The sequence below is a fragment of the Rousettus aegyptiacus genome, unplaced genomic scaffold (assembly GCF_014176215.1).
Source record: "Rousettus aegyptiacus isolate mRouAeg1 unplaced genomic scaffold, mRouAeg1.p scaffold_m13_p_3, whole genome shotgun sequence".
Classification (NCBI taxonomy): domain Eukaryota; kingdom Metazoa; phylum Chordata; class Mammalia; order Chiroptera; family Pteropodidae; genus Rousettus; species Rousettus aegyptiacus.
Window position 1 is genome coordinate 5,482,279 of NW_023416306.1, and position 20,747 is coordinate 5,503,025.

General features: G+C 56.5%; 1 protein-coding gene across 6 annotated transcripts; it reads left to right on the plus strand.

Annotated features, from left to right (window-relative positions):
• Positions 1-2,747: 2,747 nt before the first annotated feature.
• SH3GLB2 (SH3 domain containing GRB2 like, endophilin B2) lies at positions 2,748-20,069 on the plus strand. 6 transcript variants are annotated; one of them, XM_016133781.2, is made up of 13 exons: positions 2,748-2,992; positions 7,231-7,372; positions 8,161-8,289; positions 12,865-12,998; positions 13,246-13,338; positions 14,762-14,773; positions 15,524-15,586; positions 17,286-17,309; positions 17,764-17,853; positions 18,189-18,289; positions 18,579-18,593; positions 18,707-18,947; positions 19,282-20,069. In XM_016133781.2, exons 1-13 carry the CDS (start codon positions 2,930-2,932, stop codon positions 19,387-19,389), a joined length of 1,215 nt encoding a protein of 404 aa, XP_015989267.1. In that variant the 5' UTR covers positions 2,748-2,929; the 3' UTR covers positions 19,390-20,069. The 6 variants fall into 6 exon arrangements, with proteins under 6 accessions (XP_015989267.1, XP_015989269.1, XP_015989270.1 ...); XM_016133783.2 differs by lacking the exon at positions 18,579-18,593; XM_036238443.1 differs by lacking the exon at positions 8,161-8,289 and having other exon boundaries at positions 2,790-2,992.
• The last annotated feature ends 678 nt before the right edge of the window (positions 20,070-20,747 follow it).

The window sequence follows — 20,747 nt, forward strand, 5'->3', positions numbered from 1 at the left end:
AGAGAGAGGGGAGAGTGGCAGCTGATGAGCCAAGGAAGAAGGATCCAGAGCGAAGGAGAGCAGGCTCCACCACTGGACTGCCTGGGTTGTGGGCTAAATCCTCCACTCCTTCCTCTGTGACCTTTAACTTCTCTAAATCTCAGCTTCCTTGCCCCTAAAATGAGGAGGATGATCGTTTCTGAGCTGTTATGAGGATCTTAGTTGATTATTCACTTAAAAATTCTCAGTGCTGGGCCTGGTATGGGCTTAGGATATTTTGGCCACTGCTATTAGAAAAACCGTCAAGTGTACAGCTGATAAATAAGTGAAACATTTAGACTGGGACAGCTATAAGATCGGCAATAACTAGTACCTACCATCCTGGTCTCTCTCCCCTTTACTCTGTTCAGTTTCTCTTCCCAGGACTTGTTACCTGACATGTTATATATATTTGCCCAAGAGGAGAGAGGCCTTGATTCGTTCACTGCTGCATCCCTTGTGCCTAGAACAGTGCCTGGCACGTAATAGGTGCTGACAAGGGCTTTTCCTTGACCAAACTTGGGTCAGTTCCTCTGGGCCCACTGCTCGACTAGACTTGATCTTGGGCTTCCATCTCCATCCTTGTAGAGTTGAGTTTTAGCAAGAATCCTGCTGAGTCAGTTTAGCAAAAATCTCTTACCCTTGGTATCTGATCATCCTCGGAGATACTCCATAGCTTATCACTCCAGCCTGCCTCCAGCAAGAATCCTGCTAGCCTTGATGTTTCCTCTTAGTCATGTTCCATCCACTGCCCCACCCTGCTCCTTGGCTATAACTCTCCACTGTCCTTATTGTATTTGAGATTGGACCTGATCTCTCTCCCCTACTGTAAAACCCCCACTGCACTAGTCTCTCTCAAATAAAGTCTTCGTTATTTATTATTACATCTTTATCATCTTTAACAAGCATCATGAACACTTTTTTCTTTAACAGTGTTCAATGTGAGTCATTAAGTAAGTGAACGTGTAACTATATTGATACGGCTGGATGCTGGCTAAATGAATAATATGGTCAGCTACCTATAGACACTGGTAAATGAGTCAGTGATCATTACAGATGAATAGAAATACATAGCGAACACATAGAAATACACAAAGAAACACATAGAAAAGATGAACTACGGGTTTGTGATTGACATGAAATGATAGCTCCCTATACATAATAATTCAGATCAGTGGTTCTAAAGCTGGAGTGCACATTTAAATCACTTGGAGGCTCTTTAAACACCTGCCTGGGCCTCACCTGCACTGAAAGAACCGTGGCTGGGAGTAGGACCAAAACCCCCAGGTGACTTGAGGTTCACCTTACACAGGCTAGGGTAGATGATGGGGATCTGGGGTAAGTGTCGGGAGTTAAAGTCAGGTATCTAAGGAACAGAGCCAGGGAGGAAAGGGTACCAGCTCAGGAATAGAGCTCCCCACTAGGTTAAAAGAGGAAGCCTAGAGGTTGAGACCAAGGACAGACGGAGACAGGTAACGAATTCCTTCTAAGCCCCATGGGAGGTGGAGTGTATGTGCATGCCATTCCCTTGCCTGTCTGAGCTGTGAGAAGCTGGCATTAAGGTCTGTGTTACCAGAGCAAAGGGATCTGCCTGCCTGCGGGAGTCTAAGTCTAATAGGATACGTACAGGTTTTGCAGCAAAGAAAGTAAAGGTTTTATTGTAGAGAGTTGCAGGTCCTGGAGACACAGGTGAGCTACCACTCAAAGACCTGGCTCCCCCAGGTGTCTTGAGGGGATAGATCTCATAGAGGGAAAATCCTTAGTCATGGAAACTAAAGTAGTTGGGGTAGTGAGTGGGTGCTACTGACTGGACAGGGCTAGGGTAATGGATCATCATGTCCAGTTCTGGAATCAGCCATGGAGTCATCCCTTTGGACCCATTCCGCCTCATGCATCTGGGCCTAAAACACACCTGAAGCCAAGACGTTATCCTTAATTTAAGGGAAACTTATTCTTATGATCGATAGGCTTTATTCCTAACAGGTTAAGGCTTAAGGACTAAGGGAAGAGGCAAACAAAGGTGGAAAAAGCAAGTGAGTCACAATGCCATTACACTAGGCAAAACCTGCTTGAATTGGAGAAAAAGCTGTCTCAAAGAAATAAAGTACCTGTGTGGTTACATCTGCACATGGCTGTTCTCTGAGGGTAGCAGGGGCTTCCACCTGGGCAGAACCAAAGCCTTCCCTCCTCTGGTCCCTTCCTCCCCGTCACCCCTCTGCACGACCCCCCCCCCCAACTCTGGGAACTCGGAGGACTTCCAGGGGCACAAACAGGCGTCCCCCAGTTCCCCAGCCCTAGAAGAATGAGAGTCCTTAGCAAGCCTGTCCCTGCTCAATTGTTCTTGGTGTCACCAAGGTCAGGGACAGAAGAGTAGCGGTGCTGGAGTGGTCACGGTGGTGGTGGTGTTGGTAGGTGGCGCAGACAGACACAGGGCCAAAAAAGCCGAGAAGCAGTGAGACAGAGGGCCTAGCCCACCACGGGGGTGTGAACGGACCAAGAAAGATAAAGCGGCACAAACGGGCCAGGGGCCAAGAGGCCAGGCAGGAGGCGGGTGGAGCCTGCAGGGGGCAGCAGCGAGCAGCAGCGAGCCGGGCCGCTCCGCTCCGTCCCTCCCCTTCGCGCCCCGCCCCGGCCGCTCAGCCCTGCCCCGCCCGTGCCCGCTCCGGCTCGCTCCGCCCACCCGGCCCGCCCCGGCCCGGAGGCTCCGCCCCCGCCCCCCGCGCCCCGCCCTGCGCGCTCGGGCTAGCTCAGCGGCGGCGGCGGCGGCGGCGGTCCGGAGGGCGCGCTGAGGCTGGGCGCACCCGCAGCAGGTGGGCGGGGTGCGGGCCCGCGGCGGCGGCGGCGGCGGCGGCGGCGAGCGGGGGCCGCCAGGTTACGCTGGAGCCGGTCGTGGCCGGCCTTGCGACGCATCATGGACTTCAACATGAAAAAGCTGGCGTCGGACGCAGGCATCTTCTTTACCCGGGCGGTGCAGGTGAGGCCGTGCGCCCTGGGCCCGGCGCGGCGGTTTCCCGGGGCCCGGATGTGGGGCGGGCTGGCAGCACCCCTACAGCGGAGCCCAGGGAGCGCAGGAGAAGCCCCTCCAGGCCGCTGACCCTTTCCCCGCTTCGCGGACACCTCAGCTCCGCACATCCCCGACTTCTGCGCTGCCCAGGAGAGAGAAAGAGCCCCTGGCGGCGGGCCACGCTGGCCGCACCCTCAGTGTGGCCGGGGGATGGGGCTGAGCCGCGCCTCGGCCCTGCTGCTTACGGAAGTATCAGTGCCCAGCATTTCGACCCGCTGGGTTATCCAGCTGTTCCCGCAACCGCCCAGGGCCCGGATGGGGGCTCTGCTGAGGAGGGGAGAGGGCACCAAGCGGTGCCAGCCTCCCTGCCCTTGCCCAGCAGTGACTCTGGCTCCGGGCAGGCCCTTGCAGGCCTGAGTCCCGGCCTGAGGACTCATTCATGCGCCACGACCCTTCTCTGAGCCCCAGTCTCCGCACCTGTGCAATGGGCTAACGGTAGCAGGATTCCCACAGGTCCCTTTTACACGCTTGGACAGTCAGTCCGGACGCCAGGAGGGCTGGGGTTATTTCCTTAATGCTCCCTGGGAGGCCTGTTTCCTCATATTTCCCCAGGCCTGGGGGATGGGGAGAAGGCTGGGGTCTGGCTGGGTGCCCTCCTTGGGAAGTTGCCCAGGCCAGTGATGCTGGGATTGGAACAAGTCCTATCCACTTGGAGGCGGAGAGAGAAACTGAGGCAGCCGATTGTAAAGGTGAAGACCTAGAGTCAGCTACGGATGTGGATGCTCCTTCTCGTGACCCTGGGGAAGGGGCTTCAGCCTCTCTGGGCCTCAGTTTCTCAGTCTGGAAAATGGGCGTAGCAATTCCTCCCTCCCAGGACGGCGGCGAGGTTCCGAGGCGCTCTGCGTGTACGTGCTCACTAAGGCAAGCTCGCTGTTGCTGTTAACACGGCCGGTACTGCGCTCGTGCAGCATGTGACCTTGAGCAAGTCACTTCTCCGGGAGCCTCCACGTGCCCTTCTGTCAATCGGGTGTAGCACCTGTCTGCCCTTGAGAGGGTGTTTTACAGCCCCAGGGCATCCGGCTTCTGTGTTTGTCCCTGCTGTCGATCGAAGCCTGCGTGGCCGTGTTTACTAGAAAGCCCAGTGTCCCGATGAGGATTTGCTGCTTGGTGTTCCAAGCCCCATGGGGCTGCCAGGCCCCAGAGCCCCCGGGACAGCCCCAGTGCGTCTGGTAGGTGGGAACTCCCTCCAGACAGCGTTGGTACGGCAGCCGTGTTATCTGAACATCTGGAAAGAACCTGATCTGGTTCTCTGTGACGGTGGGGCCCTGGCACCTGACCTGGCTAGGGCCTGCAGGGCCCCGGCGTGGAGAGACTTGAGCCCTGTGGCCTCGCTTCGCCTGGTGGGGCCAGGCCCACTGGTCACCCATACTGGAGTGGGAGCCAGCGCCCAGGCCCCAGCCTCCAGGGTGGAGGAGGGAGCTGGGAGCTTTATAAATAGAGGCTTTCTCTGGCTCTGCACGCCCACCCCCTGCTGCTTACATCTTGCAGGGAGCAGCCTCGGACTGAAGCTCTGGGCCCTTCTCCTTGGCAGGGATGGGGCAGGGTGGCAGGCCAGAGGAGAGAGGGGCCTGAAATGTGAACTGAGCAGGAGAGGACACTCAGGGGACCCACCCAGGCCAGTAGCCCTGGGATAGGAGTCAGCCTGGAGGGCTGGGCGGGGGTGTTTTAGTATCAGCGTGTGGGCAGCTCCTCTGTGTAGGTCCCGGGGCATTCTGGGTAAGCGCTCGGCCCCTCCCGTGTACCAGGGGCACCTTCGAGAGCCTCGCCCCACTCCCATCTGGTAGGGAACCAGACCCGGGGACTGGGGGAAAGAATCAAGACCCCTTCTGCATGGGTGATACTAGGATGGCTTCCTAGTCCCTGAACTGTGCCTTGAAAGTCAGGGAGGTTTGTGAAGTTGGTCCAAGTGATGGGAACAGCTCAGCTCAGGGCACTGAGGCAGGAACACTAAGGCGTCTCTGGGTACCATGCCGGTGGGGGTGGTCGTGGGCAGTAGAAGTGACAGTACTAATACTATCAGTAGGAATTACAGTAATAGTAAGAGGAGCGATAGAAGTAATGATAAGATCCAGGGAGGCGGTGGCATCATCATCATCTGAGCCAGGCAGGCAACGGTGGACGTGGGGCGGGTGCCCAAGAGCTTGAGAAAACCTGGTACGACTTTGAACCTGGGTGGACGTGGCGCGTGAGTGACGGAAGGCCAGGAGGCTCGGTGGGGAGGGCCACCCTTAACCCTGGTAGATGCTGAGGTACATGTCACCTAAACCAGGGGGACTGGTGCCATTGTGGTAAGGAAGTCCCTAGGTAGCTCCTGAGAGCCAAGGAGGGACCTGAGGGAAGCCTTTTATTGAGATGATGATGATGATGACCCCAGCTAACATTCATCAGACCCGTAAGTGCCTTCCAAATATGCCATCAGATAGATTTTTATCCCCATTCTCCAGGGGGGAAACTGAGGACCAGAGAGGTGACTGCCTTTCTGCACCTTGGTTTCCTCATCTGGAAAATGCGGCTGAGGCCCCCCGGCTCAGAGGGCTGGGTGAGGTGAGTCCTGGGTGGGGCCTGGCTCTGGGAGGCCTCGGTTTGGGGGAGGTGGGGGAGATGAGGAGTGGGGAGAGGCAGGGAGGCCTGAGCATCTGGTCCCAGGTCGGAGCCGCAGGCTATAGCCCCGGCCGCCCAGCCCTGCAGCGAGAAACCCAAGCCCTGTTGCATAATTGATGGCTGCCGAGCAGCCTGACGAGATGCAGGACTGTTGGTGGCTGCCTCCCGCTCCCTGCTGCTGGAGTCGGCCTTGGTCTCTGGATAATTCATCACTGCCACATAGTCCGGAAAGGGCCTCCAGACCCCTAGCCCGCGATGACCCCGACTCCAGCACAGTCTGCCGTGTCTCAGCCTCAGTGGCATCGTCTGTGAAATGGGAGACCTGACCCAGCTGGCCTTGGAGGGCTGTCGAAGTTACGGAGGGGTCATCAGTAAAGCCCTTGGCGTAGGGCTAGGTCACCAAGACCGTCAGCGATACGTTATTATTACTGATAATAACAAATGTTGTTATTACTGATCTCCCTGCTCCATGGAGCTGTCCCCCCTTCTGCTGTTTGGCTGTGACTGTGAGCAGACTCTTTCCTCTGGCTGGAGAGGGCCTTGGTGGCCCTATGGGGACATTTGTTCAAGGGCCCTTCTAGATCAGAGGGGCCAGGACTTGGGCTGGTTTCTGATTGTTCGTAGGTGGCCCATGTAGCTTCTGCCAGCTCTAATGGGGGACCTGTGTGACATTCTGGTTCGTGCCTGGCCTTGAGGTGGGGCTGCTGAGCTTTCTGGGCCCTGGTTGTGCTCGGAGTTGGCTCTGATAAGCTGGCTCTGTTCCCCGTCCGTCACACCAGGTGACAGGGGGCCATGCGGTCTTCGTCCCACACATTCCTTCCTTCCCAGCTGTCTCTCCTCCCATCAGCTCTTAACAGTAGCAGTAGCACCATCGAACACACCAGCCGACTGCCTGCCAGACCCCGGCCTCAGGCCTTACCCACGTCTTTCTTATTTCATCCTCACAACCTATGAAGGGCGTGCTGTGACTTATCATCCTCGTTTTTCAGCTCAAGAAACTGGTGCTTGGAGAGGCAGGACCACTTCCTAAGGTCACACAGCTCATCAATAGCAGAACTGAGACTTAAATCAGGTCCTTCTGATTCTGGATCCATTCTCTCCCCTGGCCCCCTCCCCAGGGGCTCCCAGTCCTCCCCTGAGCCTCCTGGTAACCCCAAAACCCTTTTTGTTCCTCAAGCATTCACTGCCAAATTCTTTCCTAAAGAGTCAGGCTTGGAGGACCCTTTGCAATGGGTCCCCAAGGGTCCCTTACCCCTCTAAGTAGTAGGCCAGATTTTGTACAAATGTGCTTTTTTTGTGGGGGAAGAGATCTGTAGCTTTCATTGAATTTCTAAAAGAAGCTATAACCCCCCGAACTCTGGTCTGACCACCTTATTTCACAGAGGGGCAAGCTGAGGCCCAGGGCGGGGTCGTGACTTGATCAGGGTCGCAGAGCAGGATGCGGACAGAGCAAGTTTCTTGAGCTTGGGACCTGGGTTCTGGCTAGGGCGGAGGGGACGGGGGCAGGGGCAGTCCTCCCTTCCCCCTTCTGAGCCCTGGCCACACAGTTCACAGAGGAGAAATTCGGCCAGGCCGAGAAGACCGAGCTCGATGCCCACTTTGAGAACCTTCTGGCCCGGGCGGACAGCACCAAGAACTGGACGGAGAAGATCCTGAGGCAGACGGAGGTGCTTCTGCAGCCCAACCCCAGTGAGTGGACTGGGCTGGTGCTGGGGCGCGGGCAGGAAGCTGGCGGCGGAGGCTAGCAGGTGGGACTGGGTGCTGGCTGAGATGCCGGTTAGACTTTGGGGGCTAAGGCTGCTGTGGGGGGTGGGGGGTCCCCAGTCAAAGAAAACAGCAGACTCGGTGCCCGGCGTGCTCTCTGGAGCGACGGGAATGCTAAGCCTGGCACGGAGGAGTGGAAGAAGTGCCTGGAAAGGGGAGCGCGGGGGAGGGGCTTGTGCAGGGTCACCCCGGGGCACGGAGCAAGCAGGAGCAAACTGCAGGAGAGCCCGTGGGCACGGAGGGTCCGAGGGGGCCTCGGGGTGGCGATGCTGCTCTGCCTGTACGGCGGCTGTGTGCAGGCTCAGGGTGCAGTTCATGTGTGTATTTCGTTCTGTAACTCTCTAATGTGGGAGAAGCAAGGGGGCCTTGACCTCGGGCCTGTCACCCAGGCCTTTCCTGTCTCTGAGCCATGGCCACCTCCGCTCTAGAGTGAGGGGTGCCATAGGGTCGAGGGCCAGTCTCACAGGATCGAAGTGGGCATCAGCAAGAGAATATTCTGGAAGTCACCGGGCTGGGCAGGCTCTGGTCTGGGTCTGTTTCTTTGACGTCGATTTTTGGTAACTTTGATACAATGTGTCCTGCTGTGTTGTACCATCATTATCATTCGTTTCTATGTATCTGTCGATCTCTCTTTTGGGTCCGTTTCTGTCACTATGGCTTTCATCATTGGGTTGGACGGAAGAGCCCTGTGACTTGGTTTCTGTCGCCCACAGGTGCCCGAGTGGAGGAATTCCTGTATGAGAAGCTGGACAGGAAGGTGCCCTCTCGGGTCACCAATGGGGAGCTGCTGGCACAGTACATGGCAGAGGCGGCCAGCGAGCTGGGGCCCACCACTCCCTACGGTGAGCCAGGGCCCGCAGCCGGCGGGGCTCAGCCGGCGGGGCTCCCGGTCTCTGGCCCTCGTCTCTGGCCCTCGTTTCTCTCCCTCCCCGCCCCCTTCCTCGCTTTGTCTTTTTAATTATACATGTAATACCTGAATTCATGCTAAGTGTAAAAACCTCAAACAGTAGAAATGAAAATAGAGTGAAAAACGGAGGTCTCTCTCAGCCAGTTTTGGTTCGTGTGCCTTGTTTAATGGGATCACTGTGTGTGTTCTGAAACTCGATTTTTAACCTCGGCGTCACGTTATAGATACCTTCCCAGCAGCGCTTTACAGAGCCACCTCCGTCTTCGTTTGTTTTTGAAACCTTTATTTTTCAGTTAGAGTAGACATTCAATATTATTTCGTATTGGCTTCAGGCGTACGTCCTAGTGGTTAGACATTTATAGAATTTACAAAGCGATCCTCCCCACCTGGGACTATACATAATCATTACGATATTATGGACTGTATTCCCTAAGCCGCACTTACATCCCTGTGACCACTTTGTTCAATCTTTGTTTTTATTTGATGTTATATATATATTTTTAATCTTTAGTTTTACAAAGTTTTATCAAGGTATAGTTTATATACCATAAAATGCGCCTGTTTTAATTGTGTGATGCAGTGATTTTTAGTACATGTAGAGTCGTGCAAGCATCCCCTCGATCCAACTTAAAGAACATCCCATTACCTGCAAAACAAAGTCTCTCGTGTTTGCTCACAGTCAGTCTCCACTCCCACCCCAGCCAGCCACTGACGTGCTTCGTGGCTCTACCGGCCCCCCTGGTCTGACCATTTCATATAAATGGAATCAGAGAGTATATCGGGTTTTTAGCATCTGGCTTCTTTCTCCTCACGTAATGTCTTTGAAGTTCATCCCCATCGTAGCGTGTTTTAGGATTTCTTTTTTATTGCTGAATAATATATCATCGTATGGATGCATCACATTTTATCTGCTCGCCGTTTGACATTTTAGGCTTTTCTGTAAACATTTGCATAGGGACCTTTGTAAGCACGTATTTTTTTCACTTCTCCTGGGTATACACCCAGAAAGTGGAATTGCTGTGTCGTGTGGTGCATTTATGTTTAACTTCTTAAGAAATTACCAAACTCTCCCCAAAGGGAGTGGCTGTGTGTGTGGTTTTATATTCCCACCAGTAGGATGGTGTTTGGTTTTCCAGATATTTGCGGATTTTTCAAGTTTCCTTCTGCCGCCAGTTTCTAAATGAATTTCACTTAGATCCGAGAACATGCTTTGGATGATTTTAGTCCTTTGAAATTTATTAAGACTCGTTTACGGCCTAGCGTACGGTCTCTCCTGGAGAATGTTCCACGCTCACTTGAGAAGGTGCTGTGTTGCATCGTCAGGGCAGAGTGTCGTAGAGATGTCAGGTGGGCCGCGGTGGTCGCCAGTGTTCAGGTCTTCGGTCTCCTTGCTGAGTCCGCCCTGTCCTCCCCACTGCTGAGGATGCTGACGTCTTCGTTTCTGTCGAACCGTCTGCGTCTCTCTGCAGTCTGTCAGTGTTTGCTTCGTGCATGTTTTGGAGCTCTCGTTAGGCCCGTGTCTAACTGTGTATCTTTCTGCCCAACCGACTCTTATTGTAAGGTACCGCTACTTGTCTCTCGTTACGTTATTTCTGTCAGGAGTCTGTCGTATCTGATAGGAGTACGGCCACTCCTGTTCTCTTGTGGTCGCTAGGTGCGTGGTGTCTCTTTTGCTATCTTCCTACTTTCAGACTATTGATGTCTTTAAGTCCAAAGTGTGTCTCTTACAGACAGCATCTATTTGGATTTTTTAACAATACCCCCGTGCGACAGTCTCTGCCTTCCGATTGGCCCGTTCAATCCTTTTATGTTTGATGGGATTTACATAGGCCATTTCGTCTCCGTTTTTCTCTCTGTCCCTGGTCCCTTGTGTTCATCTGTTCCCCCTTTACTGCCTTCTTCTGTGTTAAATAGATGTTTTCTAATGAAACATTTTAATTGTTGTTGCTTTTTTACGTAAAAAATTCTGTTAGTGGTTTTACAACGTGAATTACAACATGCATTTTGACTTATCACAGTCCGCTTCAGAGTAACAGTAACGCAGCTCCAGTAAAATATGGCAACTTTGCTCCGGTACGCTCCATTCCCTGTCCTGCTCACCCTCACACGTATTACGCCTTTAGATCTTGTAAGCCCGGAGAGACAATTTTATAATTGTCGTTTTATGCAGTCATCTTTTAAATCAGTTAAGAAAAGAGGGAAAAATGATGCTGCCTTTCACGAGTGCCTTTATAATCACCTTTACTGGTGCTGTTTATCTCTTTATGTGGATTCAAGTTACCATCTGGTGTCATTTCCTTCGAACCTGAAGTAGTCCTTTCATGGCAAGTCTGCTGGCGACGACTTCTTCCCGCCTTTGTTTGTCTGGGAGTTGTCTTGATTTCGCGTTCGCTTTTAGGAGCACGGTGTTTCCGGAGGTAGGATTCTTGCGTGAGGGCTTTTTCCTTTCGTCGCATGGACGGCATCGTCTCACTGCTGTCTGACCTCACTGTTTCTGATGAGACATCTTTGGTTAATCTCGTCGTGGCTCCCTCGTATGCGATGGGTCACTTTCCTCTTGCTGCTTTTGAGACTTTTTGTCTTAGTCTTTCAACAGTTTGGCTAAGATGTCTTAGCTGTGGATCTCTTTGTGCTGATCCTGTTTTTGGTTTGTCAGATTAGACATGGAGACTCATGTTTTTCATCAGATTCAGCGCATTTTTGGCTATCATTTCTTCAAATATTTTTTCCTGCCCCTTTCTCTTCTCCAGGGACTCATATTACTCTCTCCTGTGTTGGTTTGCTCGATGGTGTCCCCATGGGTCTCTGAGGCTGTCATTTTTCTTCTTGTTCCTCAGATGACGTCATCCCTATTGATCTTTCTTCAAAGTTGCTGATTTTTTTCTCCTGCCGGCTCAGACCGTTGAACCCTTCTCCTGCATTTGCCGTATCAGTCACTTTTCAACTCCAGAATTCCATTTCTTTTATAATTTTTTAATACATTTTATAATTTTTATATAGAATTTATTTTATTTTTATTATACATAATTTTTTATCTCTTTATTGATGTTCTTTATTTGATGAGTCATTGGACGTATTTGCCTGTAATTCTTTCAGTGTGATTTATTAGCTTTTTAAAAAAATTTTAATTTACTTATTTAAATTAGTTTCAATTCTGTTAGCTTTTTCAGCAACATATTCGTAGTAGCTGCTTAGACGTCTTCGTTAAGCCTAACGTCTGGGCCTCCCTGGAGGCAGTTCCTATTGATTATTTTTTTCCCCTGTGTATTGACCATACTTACCTATTTCTTTGCGTGTTTCCTAACATTTTGTTGAATCCGGACGCTTTATGTTAGGTAGCAGCTCTGAATTCGGATCCTCCCGTGGGTCGCTATTGCCGTTCGTTTGTTTACAGACTTGCTTTAGCTCATTGTTCAGTCTGTGTTCCCTGCACTGTGCAGCGACTGATGCCTCTGCCTTTTTCCTCCGCCTTTTCTTTTTTTTTTTTTTTGGTAATCATTCTTTTTATTTTTAAGCCCGGCTCCATGGGGGTTGCTCCTAGGGCAGCGTGTGTTAGTAGTCAGAGGTTGTGTACTATTGCACCTTTAAGGGTTCACTGATGCAATTGTGAGTGGGCATGGGGAAACTCGTGCAAGGCAGCTCACAAGTCTGGCCAGCAATCACTGTGTGAGTGTGCAAAGTGTCCTGCTCAGCCTAGGACGCGTGAACAGCTGTGGTTCTCCAGTCTCTCCTGAGCGTGCTAGACGCACGCATAGCCTTCCAGGCCACCAGAGGTACCTAGCAGTCTATCAAGACCCACTATGACCATCCTGTTTCCCAGATCTCCTGTGAAATTTCCGCCCGGTCTGTGGCCTGTTCCAACCAGCATTCCAGCTTCAAGTTAGCCGCGATGCTGGCCTTTCCTGATCATTTGCCATTGAGGTCACTGTCGTTTTCGGTAGCGTCTGTGGGTTTTTCAATGGCGCTCCAGCCCAAATCAAGTGAGCCCCCTCCAGCAGCAGGATGGCCAGCCTCCGGGCTCGCCCCTGCCTGGTAGAGTGGTAGCATCGCGGAGCTGGAGGAGGCGGGAGCAACCCCAGGCCAGAAAGCCACAGCCTCCCATTGTCCTTCCCAGAGTCTAGTAGTTCTAGAATAAATGCTTCTCAATCACTTACTTGCCTTTCATCCTTTTCCAGAGTCCAGAAAGGGTTGTTTCTGACAACTCTGTTTAGTTTTGTTAATGCTCTTTGGGGAGAGGATTGTGGTGTTCCTTTCTCTGTCGTTCCAAACTCCCACCCCCTCCCAGTCTTTTTAATGGCGGTGTAACGTTCCATGTTTTGAATGCCCCGCTATTCGTCAGCCCCCAGCCGATGGGCATGTCGATTGGGTGCATGTTTTCCAGGCCAGCCGTGCTGCCCTTAGCATCCTTGCTCCTGCCTCTTCAGCACATCTCTTTCCGAGCTCCCCCTTCATTCCTGGGCTCTGAGCAGCCTCAGCCCGACCCTCCTCACCTCCAGCTCTGTTTTCTCAGGGAAGACCCTGATCAAGGTGGCAGAGGCCGAGAAGCGCCTGGGAGCTGCGGAGCGGGATTTCATCCACACGGCCTCCATCAACTTCCTCACGCCCCTGCGCAACTTCCTGGAAGGGGACTGGAAGACCATCTCGGTGAGGGACCTGGGACCACTCTGCTTCCCCATGAGCAGGGCAGCCCTCTCCTCAGAGCCGTGAGCAAGGCTCTCCTCCCACGCTGGGCACCCGGCACACCTGGGGCTTCCCCAGACTGAGGACTGAGCGACCTGGAGTGGGTGACCTTCCTGGTCTGGGCCTCAGTTCCCCTGTCTTGACCAGATGGCCCCATCGGCCAGTCCCGCCACGGCCCAGGGTCTCACCGGCCCCTCTCCCCCACCTGCAGAAGGAGAGGCGGCTCCTCCAAAACCGGCGTCTAGACCTGGACGCCTGCAAAGCCCGGCTGAAGAAGGCCAAGGCCGCGGAAGCCAAAGCCACGGTAGGTGTCCCCGCCGACCTCCCACCGCCAGCTCTGGTTAGAGTCGGGGGCGGCGGTGAAAGAACCTGGTGTTTGGCATGACCGCTCTCCTCTTTCCCTGCCTGGAGAGGCCTGGCTGGGGGCACTGGTCCAAGCTGGCCACTTCAGGTCACACCTCTCTGCCATCACTCCCAAGGGACCCTGGCTACCCGGAGCTCTGGGTCCCGGGGCACTTACGGGGTGGGCTGACCAGCAGTGCCCCAACCTGGGCTCAGGGCACCCCGCAGCCTCCCCAGACGGACGCAGGTAGAGTCTCTCGCATGCTCCCGCCACCCCCTGCCCCCCGATGCTCTGCCCGGGCATGGCTCGCCCTTACTAACTGCCTCAGCTGCTGCTCCAGCGCTGGTCCCAGGGCACCCTTGCTCAGGTCCCTCCGTGGCAGTGTGGACAACCCAAGAGCAGGACCGCATGCTTGCTCTGGAGCATGTCTGCGGGGCCCTTCCAGGTGGCCCCATGAGGCTAGGTCAGGCCGGGGCTGTCTCAGCAACCCCTTCACTCAGCTCACTGAGGCCTGTTCAGCCAGGACGGGCCAGTGGGATGCAGAGTGGGACAGTTTGCCCGGGGTTAGGCCAGGGTTGGGAGAGCTGGGCCCAAGGGTGAGCACACTCCTGGCATGCCAGGCCGCTTGGGGGTGTAGTGACCTAAAGGCCACATGCTGAAGGGGGAGTCCCCAGGTCTGGATCATGCCAGGAAAACCTGTGCCTGCCCAGATGCTCAGCCGAGGGAGGCCAGGCGCGTCCCAGGCGCTCGTGAGCGTTCTGGCCCCCAACCTCCATGTGTCCCCTCCCCTCTCACAGTGTGGCCGCCTGGGGCTGCGGAGTTGGACCCACACAGCCTCTGGGTAGATACAGATATAGATATTCTGTATCCTGAACTAATCAGCTCACCTAGGTGTGTGGGGTCCAGATTGGAGGCGGGCTCAGCCACTGGAGTCTTGTTTGGGTTGGCTAGGACCTTTATAAGTCACCTGGACAGGATGATCTTCCTGTCACAACCTCCCTGGAATGACTTGGCCAGAGCAAGCTTTTCCTCCATCAGCCAGGCCAGGCAGCGTTTTCTTAGTCACCGGATTGGTTGACCTGGACAACCTCAGGCCTTGGGGTTGGGCCGGGACGCCCTCCCCGGAGCTGGGACCTCGGCAGCCCAGGGACAGATGCCCAGAGGACTCACGCCCAGCAGTTTGCCTCCTCATCCCTGCCCTCCTAGACACGCGCACACGCACGTGGCAGGACACGTTCCAGGGGGCGAGTCACGTGTGTCCATCTGCCCGTCCACCTAGTGTCCCTCCCGCCGGGGCTCGGGGGGCCGGCTCCCGCCTGCGCTGTGGACTCACTAACTCTTTGTTTTTGTTCCTTTCCGTTCTGCTTTGGGTAACTTGGCTCAGTGTGAGGGAGATGTGAGTATACCTGTCTCATGTGCTGTGCTGCTTCCGGTTTGCCCATCCGGCCTGGGGCCGGCAGTGCCACGGCCCGCCTAGGGCCCGTCCTTGGGGCATTTTGCAAGCAGCTGGTCTCCCCAGCAGAGCCGCTACCATGGGTAGCCTCTGTTATTGGCGGGGGACGCCAGGCATTGGAGCCTGTGAGTCAGCTTTTTGCAAATGTTGAAAGCCTGTCACTCTGTCCATCCGTGCATCCATCTGTCTACCTTCGTTGTGGGGGAGGGGCCTGGTCTTTGCTGCTGGACCGAGAGATGTGTGTGGAGATTATGGGATGGAGAGAGTGGTGGGGGGAGGGGTTTGTTTTGAAGACTGGGTCTGACTGGGACATCCGAGTGAGACTGGGGTCCAGGGAGGTGTGGGCCATGACCCCCGGGCCAGGGGCTGGGTCCAGTCTGTGGCTTGGCCAGAGGCAAAGGCCGTGACAGCAGCCGCAGGCCGTCTCCTTGTTGCGTCTGCTCTGCTGGCCTCCCCAGCCTGTCCCGCCGCTTGGTCTTTGTTCTCCGGGTCTCTGAACCCACCTCTCCAGGTGGTGGGCGTGGGGAGCAGGGGGAACAGGGGGTCTCTAATGTATTTGTCTGTAGCCTCTTGTCCCTGGGGCCGAGGGCTCCTGGCGTCACCCTGGGGGAGACTCTGGGGTGGCCTCCTGGCCCAAGCCCAGCCCCAGCCCAGTGTGACCCCCTCTTCCCCCATGAACTCTGTCCCTGCCAGACGGTGCCTGACTTTCAGGAGACTAGACCTCGTAATTACATTCTCTCGGCCAGCGCCTCCGCGGTAAGCGCCCCCACCCCACCCCACCCCTGGCCTCCCCCAGCCCCTCCCACACCGAGGGGCCTGTGGCACAGCAAACAGGAAGCAGGGGAAGGCAGGGCCACTGCTCACCCGGTCAAGCCAGTGCCAAAAGGCTCCGTCTACCTGCCTGTCCCCTGTCCCTGTGCCCTGTGCCCGGCCTTGCTTCTCCCTGTAAAATGCTGAAGGTGGAGACCGGACCAGCTGCACTGAACAGTGCGGTGCACTCGGGACGGCAGCTGTCCCATCTCCGGTGGACCTGAGAGTCAGCCCACAGCAGCCACAGCCCTGGTCCCTCAAAGCAGGCCCTGCTCCCCAGCCCCCACTCGCCATTCCTGCCTGCCAGGCCCTGTGCAGCCCTGAGGCGAGGGGAGGCCTGGGCCTGGCCGCCACGAGTTCGCAGACTCCTGAAGACAGGCGACAAGGATGGTGCTGTTCATCCAGCTGCCTTCATGGCACATCCGCTGGGTGTCGTGGGAGCGCGAGGAGACCTTGGCGATGAGCAGGGCGGGTGGGAGGGCCTCGAGGCGGAAGGGGCAGCTTGTGCCCGGGCCCAGAGGACGGGGAGCAGGGTCTGTCCTGAGGAGGACAGAAGCCGGGCGAGGCGGGGCGGGGCCTGGGGCAGGAGCAGAAGACTTCGCTTGTCTCGGTATCTTTTCTGCAGCATCAGCGGGGTAGCCGGCATAGCTGTTTAGTGTGGGGAACAGGCAGACCGCAGTCTTCCCATCACGCCTGTCACAAGCACTGCCGTGCCTCTTCCTGCCTTTTCTCTGTCCTGCCGTTTCCCCCGTGGGTGACGTCCTCCCACACGGACCCTCTGGCTTTTCTCCACCTCTGTCACAAGCATGTTGCCGTGTGTATTCGTGCAGTCATTTGGTGGCTGGGCCATCTTCCCTTGGGGGCGTCAACCACAGTTCAGGCCACCAGGCCGCGATTACTGGGCACCCTACGTCTGTACATGTGGAGGTGGCTTCCGGTGATACGCTTTCCTGACAGATGGGGCGGGGCATCTCTGCCCACAGGGCTGGCCTGGTTTTGTGCTCCGTATTTCAGGTTATGGTCCTGGGGTAGCTAGCTCCCCTGCAGCGGGCAGGAGAAAGGGGTCTCCTGAGTTGTGGTGGGAAGAGGGGTCTTTCTCTAGACTCTGGCTCACACTTCCTGTCCCATTCCTGGGCTGAGTGGCAGGAGCAACGTTCTAGAGGGTGGAGACTGCCCTTTGTTTTTGGCCATCGAACTCAGTGTGACTCAGGCACGAGGCTGCCTTTCTCTGCCGAAGGATGGAAAGGTTCAGTGACTGGCCCAGGGTCACACAGTCCTGCCTCCTGGCCTAGCAGCCTTAGCCAGGTGTCAGGGTGGAGTGGAGGATGCTCAGTGTCCCTCGAGACCCCAGTCAGTGCTTGGAGGCTGACAGTATAGAAACCCAAGCAGGACTTTCCAGCTGGCTGTCCCTGGCCCCTGCATGTGGCATGTTGGACTGGCCTGTGGTCACCAGTGCCCCTGTCACAGAAGCCTCTGGTTGGGTTGGGGAGGGAGTGGAGAAGGCTGTTGGTGGGAAGAGGGCAGAGACTCGAGCTGGGGGAGGGCACCGGCTCTGGGGTACAGCTGTCCTTCCCCACCTCTTGTCCCCTGCTGACTGGTACCCCCCTCCCGCCCTCGCTGACCGGCCCTGTTGTGGTCTCCACAGCTCTGGAATGATGAGGTGGACAAGGTGAGTAGGGGCTGGGGGACTTGGGGAAGAGGATAGGAAGGGGGCGGGGAGGGGGAGTCTGGGCAAGTGTTTCTAGTTCGGGTTCTGCCTCGCCCTGAGCACCGGGGCCTCTGTGGGGGCTGACCATGCCCCTCTTCCCGTTTGTGGGGGAGACCACCTCCACAGTGTGCCCTCCCCCAGGCAGACCAATGAATGTGGAAGCCCAGCCCTCAGGGTCTGTGCCTGTGACTGCTGTCGTGGAACTGACCCACGGGGCCCAGGCCGGGCTCTTGTCGTTCCTCCAGGGGTCAGGGCTCCAGGCCCGAAGTCTGAGGTGGATGGGAAGTGACATCTGCCATGGAGGGGAGGAGGCCACCTCTGGGTGGGCCTCGGGGGCAGGAAGAGGCTGATGGGAGGGAAGCTGGGGGGCCCTCCCGCTCTGACGCACTCACCAGCCCCACCCCACCCTTCTCAGTCCGAGCAGGAGCTCCGGGTGGCCCAGACAGAGTTCGACCGACAGGCAGAGGTGACCCGTCTCCTGCTGGAGGGAATCAGTAGCACTCACGTGAGTCCTCTTCCCACTTCCTCCTTCCTCCTCCACCGTCACCACCACTGCGTCCCCACTAAACTTGTCCATAATGAGGCGTGACTTCACCTGGACCTGGGCGGCAGGTGGGGAAGGGCAGTGCTGGAGCGCGAGGTCCCGAAGCAGGGAGTTTAGCCTAGAGAGCGAGCGAGCCAGTCTGGAAGCGGGGGAAACTTTCGCCTCCTGCCGAGGAGCTGGCGGTTGGGCCAGAAGCCATTGGAATGCGGGGCCTGGGTGTGGCGGAGGACCAGGTGGGAGTGGAATGCTTCATCCCGAGACACCTGTCCGGTCACCACTGGGCCTCTTCCCCACAGGTGAACCACCTTCGCTGCCTCCATGAGTTTGTTGAATCTCAGACAACTTACTATGCGCAGTGCTACCGCCACATGCTGGACTTACAGAAACAGCTGGGCAGGTGCCCACTGGGGTCCCCTGGCTCCCAGGCCCATTGTGCAGCCTGACCTTCCCCCGGGCAAGAACCTCCTCCCAAACTCAGAAAGCCCCGCACACGGGCGGGTTAGAGGGCTGCCGACTGAGACCGGCCCTGCCTGGAACCCTCTTTGCTGGGCCGTCACACCCCTCTCTGGATGACAGTGAGGTGGTTGGCCTTGGGGACCGCTGAGCGGCTTCTCGAGTGTGGGGTGGAAGGGTGGCAGGGACAGGGCCTCACTCTTCCCCCTTCACTTTTCCCTTCATGCTGCCAGTTCCCAGGGAACCCTGTAAGTAACCGGGGTCTCCTTACCTGTGAGGTGGGCCCAGCTGGTGTCCTGGGGGGCCTGTGGCACTGGATGTGGCTCACAGCCACTGAGATGTGCCCTCCACGCCTCTCCAGATTTCCAGGCACTTTCGTGGGCACCACAGAGCCCGCCTCCCCGCCCCTTAGCAGCACCTCACCCACCACCACTGCGGCCACCATGCCTGTGGAGCCCTCGGTGGCTGGCCTGGCCCCTCCGGGGGAGGCCGCGCTCTGCCTGGAGGAGGTGGCTCCACCCGCCAGTGGAACCCGCAAGGCCCGGGTCCTCTACGACTACGAGGCCGCTGACAGCAGTGAGCTGGCCCTGCTGGCTGATGAGGTGGGCCTGGGTGCTACGAGGGTGGCGGCAAAGGGCTGGCTTACTACGCCAGGGCAGCGGGACTGGGAGCGTTGGGCCCGCAGACCCGACACCAGTCTTCGGGTCTTTGAGAGTCTCTAGCTGTGGAGCTAGGACCTGGGGAACTTGGGGTGCTCCAGCTCTGAGGAACCAGCCTCAGCTCTGCCTTGTCTGTAGAGCAGGCGAGGAGGTGAATGCCCACCTCTGGAGGTGTGGGTGCCCGTGTGTCACAGGATCACAGCTCAGTCCCCATTCAGTCCTGGGCCAGTACCGCCCTGGCCAGGGTGTGACCCTCCCTCTCTGCCCTGCTCTCCAGCTCATCACTGTCTACAGCCTGCCTGGCATGGACCCCGACTGGCTCATTGGCGAGAGAGGCAACAAGAAAGGGAAGGTCCCTGTCACCTACTTGGAACTGCTCAGCTAAGCAGGCCCCCCTCCCCCCCCCCAGGCCCCTGCTTGTTCTGGCCCGGGCAGGAGAGGACGGGTGCAGTCCTGCCATCTGTCTTGTCTGTTGGTGACTTAGCTGCTCAGGGCGAGGAGACGAGCCCCTTCCTGTCCCTGCCCCTGGTCATCAGCTGCGAGGGGCCCCAGAGGCTAAATGATCCCAGCTCTTCCCCCAGCCCTGCTTCTGACCTGGTTCTGGAGCCCCCAACCCTGTGTGCGTCCCGAGCACTCCAGCCCTCCCAGCTCCCGCTAAGGAGGGAGGGGCTGGCTGTAGTTGCTGCACTCAGCACCTCAGCCCAAGGGTGGTCCGCATAGAGGGCCTGAGGGAGCTCTAGGGTGCTCCCTTGGCCAGAGAGCACCTGCTTTTTAGTTGCCAAAAGCAGAGAAGGGGTAAAGGCAGGCAGGTCTGTGGCAGGCCCCAAGGACTGGGTGCTGTTCCCTCTGAATGAACTGGAGTGGAGAGGAGCCTGGCTGGAGAGGCGGGGCTGGGCCACACAGTGGCTTCTCCCCGGTGCTACCCTCCCCTCGCACCCTACAGCTCAAGCCAAGTATGGCGGCTGCAGCCTGCACCTCTCCACACTCACTTTTTAACTGATCTTTTTACTCTGCCTGTCTGCTTGCTCTCTAGCCAGTGACGAGTAATAAACCGTCCTCCGTGTGCGTGTCGCCTGGCTCCTGTCCGGGGTCGTGAGGGAAGAGAAGGGAAGAGAAGCCTTCACATTTGCCCCGTTCCGACTTCCGGGCGGGGACTGATGCACAGAAATGCTGTTGGCTCTCCTCCCAGCAGCACTAGGGCAGAGGGAAAAGCAAGTTCTTTCTAGTACCATTCACAGCGCTCCCTTTCTCCCAGAGGGCCTGTGCTGCTCAGATGGGAGTGAGCACAGCTCCCGTACCTGACACCGCATAGCAGACGCTGATTTCCTAAGAAAGACTTTCCTAAGTTTGGGCAGAGCGGGACTATAAAAGCGCGTGATGGTTTAGGCTCCAGGGATGGACGGTTGTTTCCTGTAGGCCGGGCATTAAGCCACGCACATTCGTCACCTCCTCAAGGTTCCTTAATTGGCAAGTGACCACGCAGGACTTCAGCCCAGGAAAGCCGATGACTCAAGCGGGTTTAGGCTACAAGCACAATTTTAAATTCAGGCCCTTAGGCCCAGCCCTCCACAATTAGGTACCGAGGCCACAGGCTGGTGGGCCCCACTGCCCGGCTTCTGAAGCGGGGAAAGAAGGTGGGGGCACAGCTACAAATAGGAAGGAGCAGCTACCCCAGCGATAAGCTCAGCCAGTGAACGGCAGTGTGTGGCACGGGTGGGAGGACCAGGCCCAGGCAAGCCAAGG

Coding starts and splice junctions, on each gene's coding strand:
- SH3GLB2 (XM_016133781.2), top strand. CDS start 2,930: ATGGACTTCAACATGAAAAAGCTGGCGTCGGACGCAGGCATCTTCTTT. Junction 2,993..7,230: donor TCTTTACCCGGGCGGTGCAG/GTGAGGCCGTGC, acceptor CTGGCCACACAG/TTCACAGAGGAGAAATTCGG. Junction 18,948..19,281: donor TGGCCCTGCTGGCTGATGAG/GTGGGCCTGGGT, acceptor CCTGCTCTCCAG/CTCATCACTGTCTACAGCCT.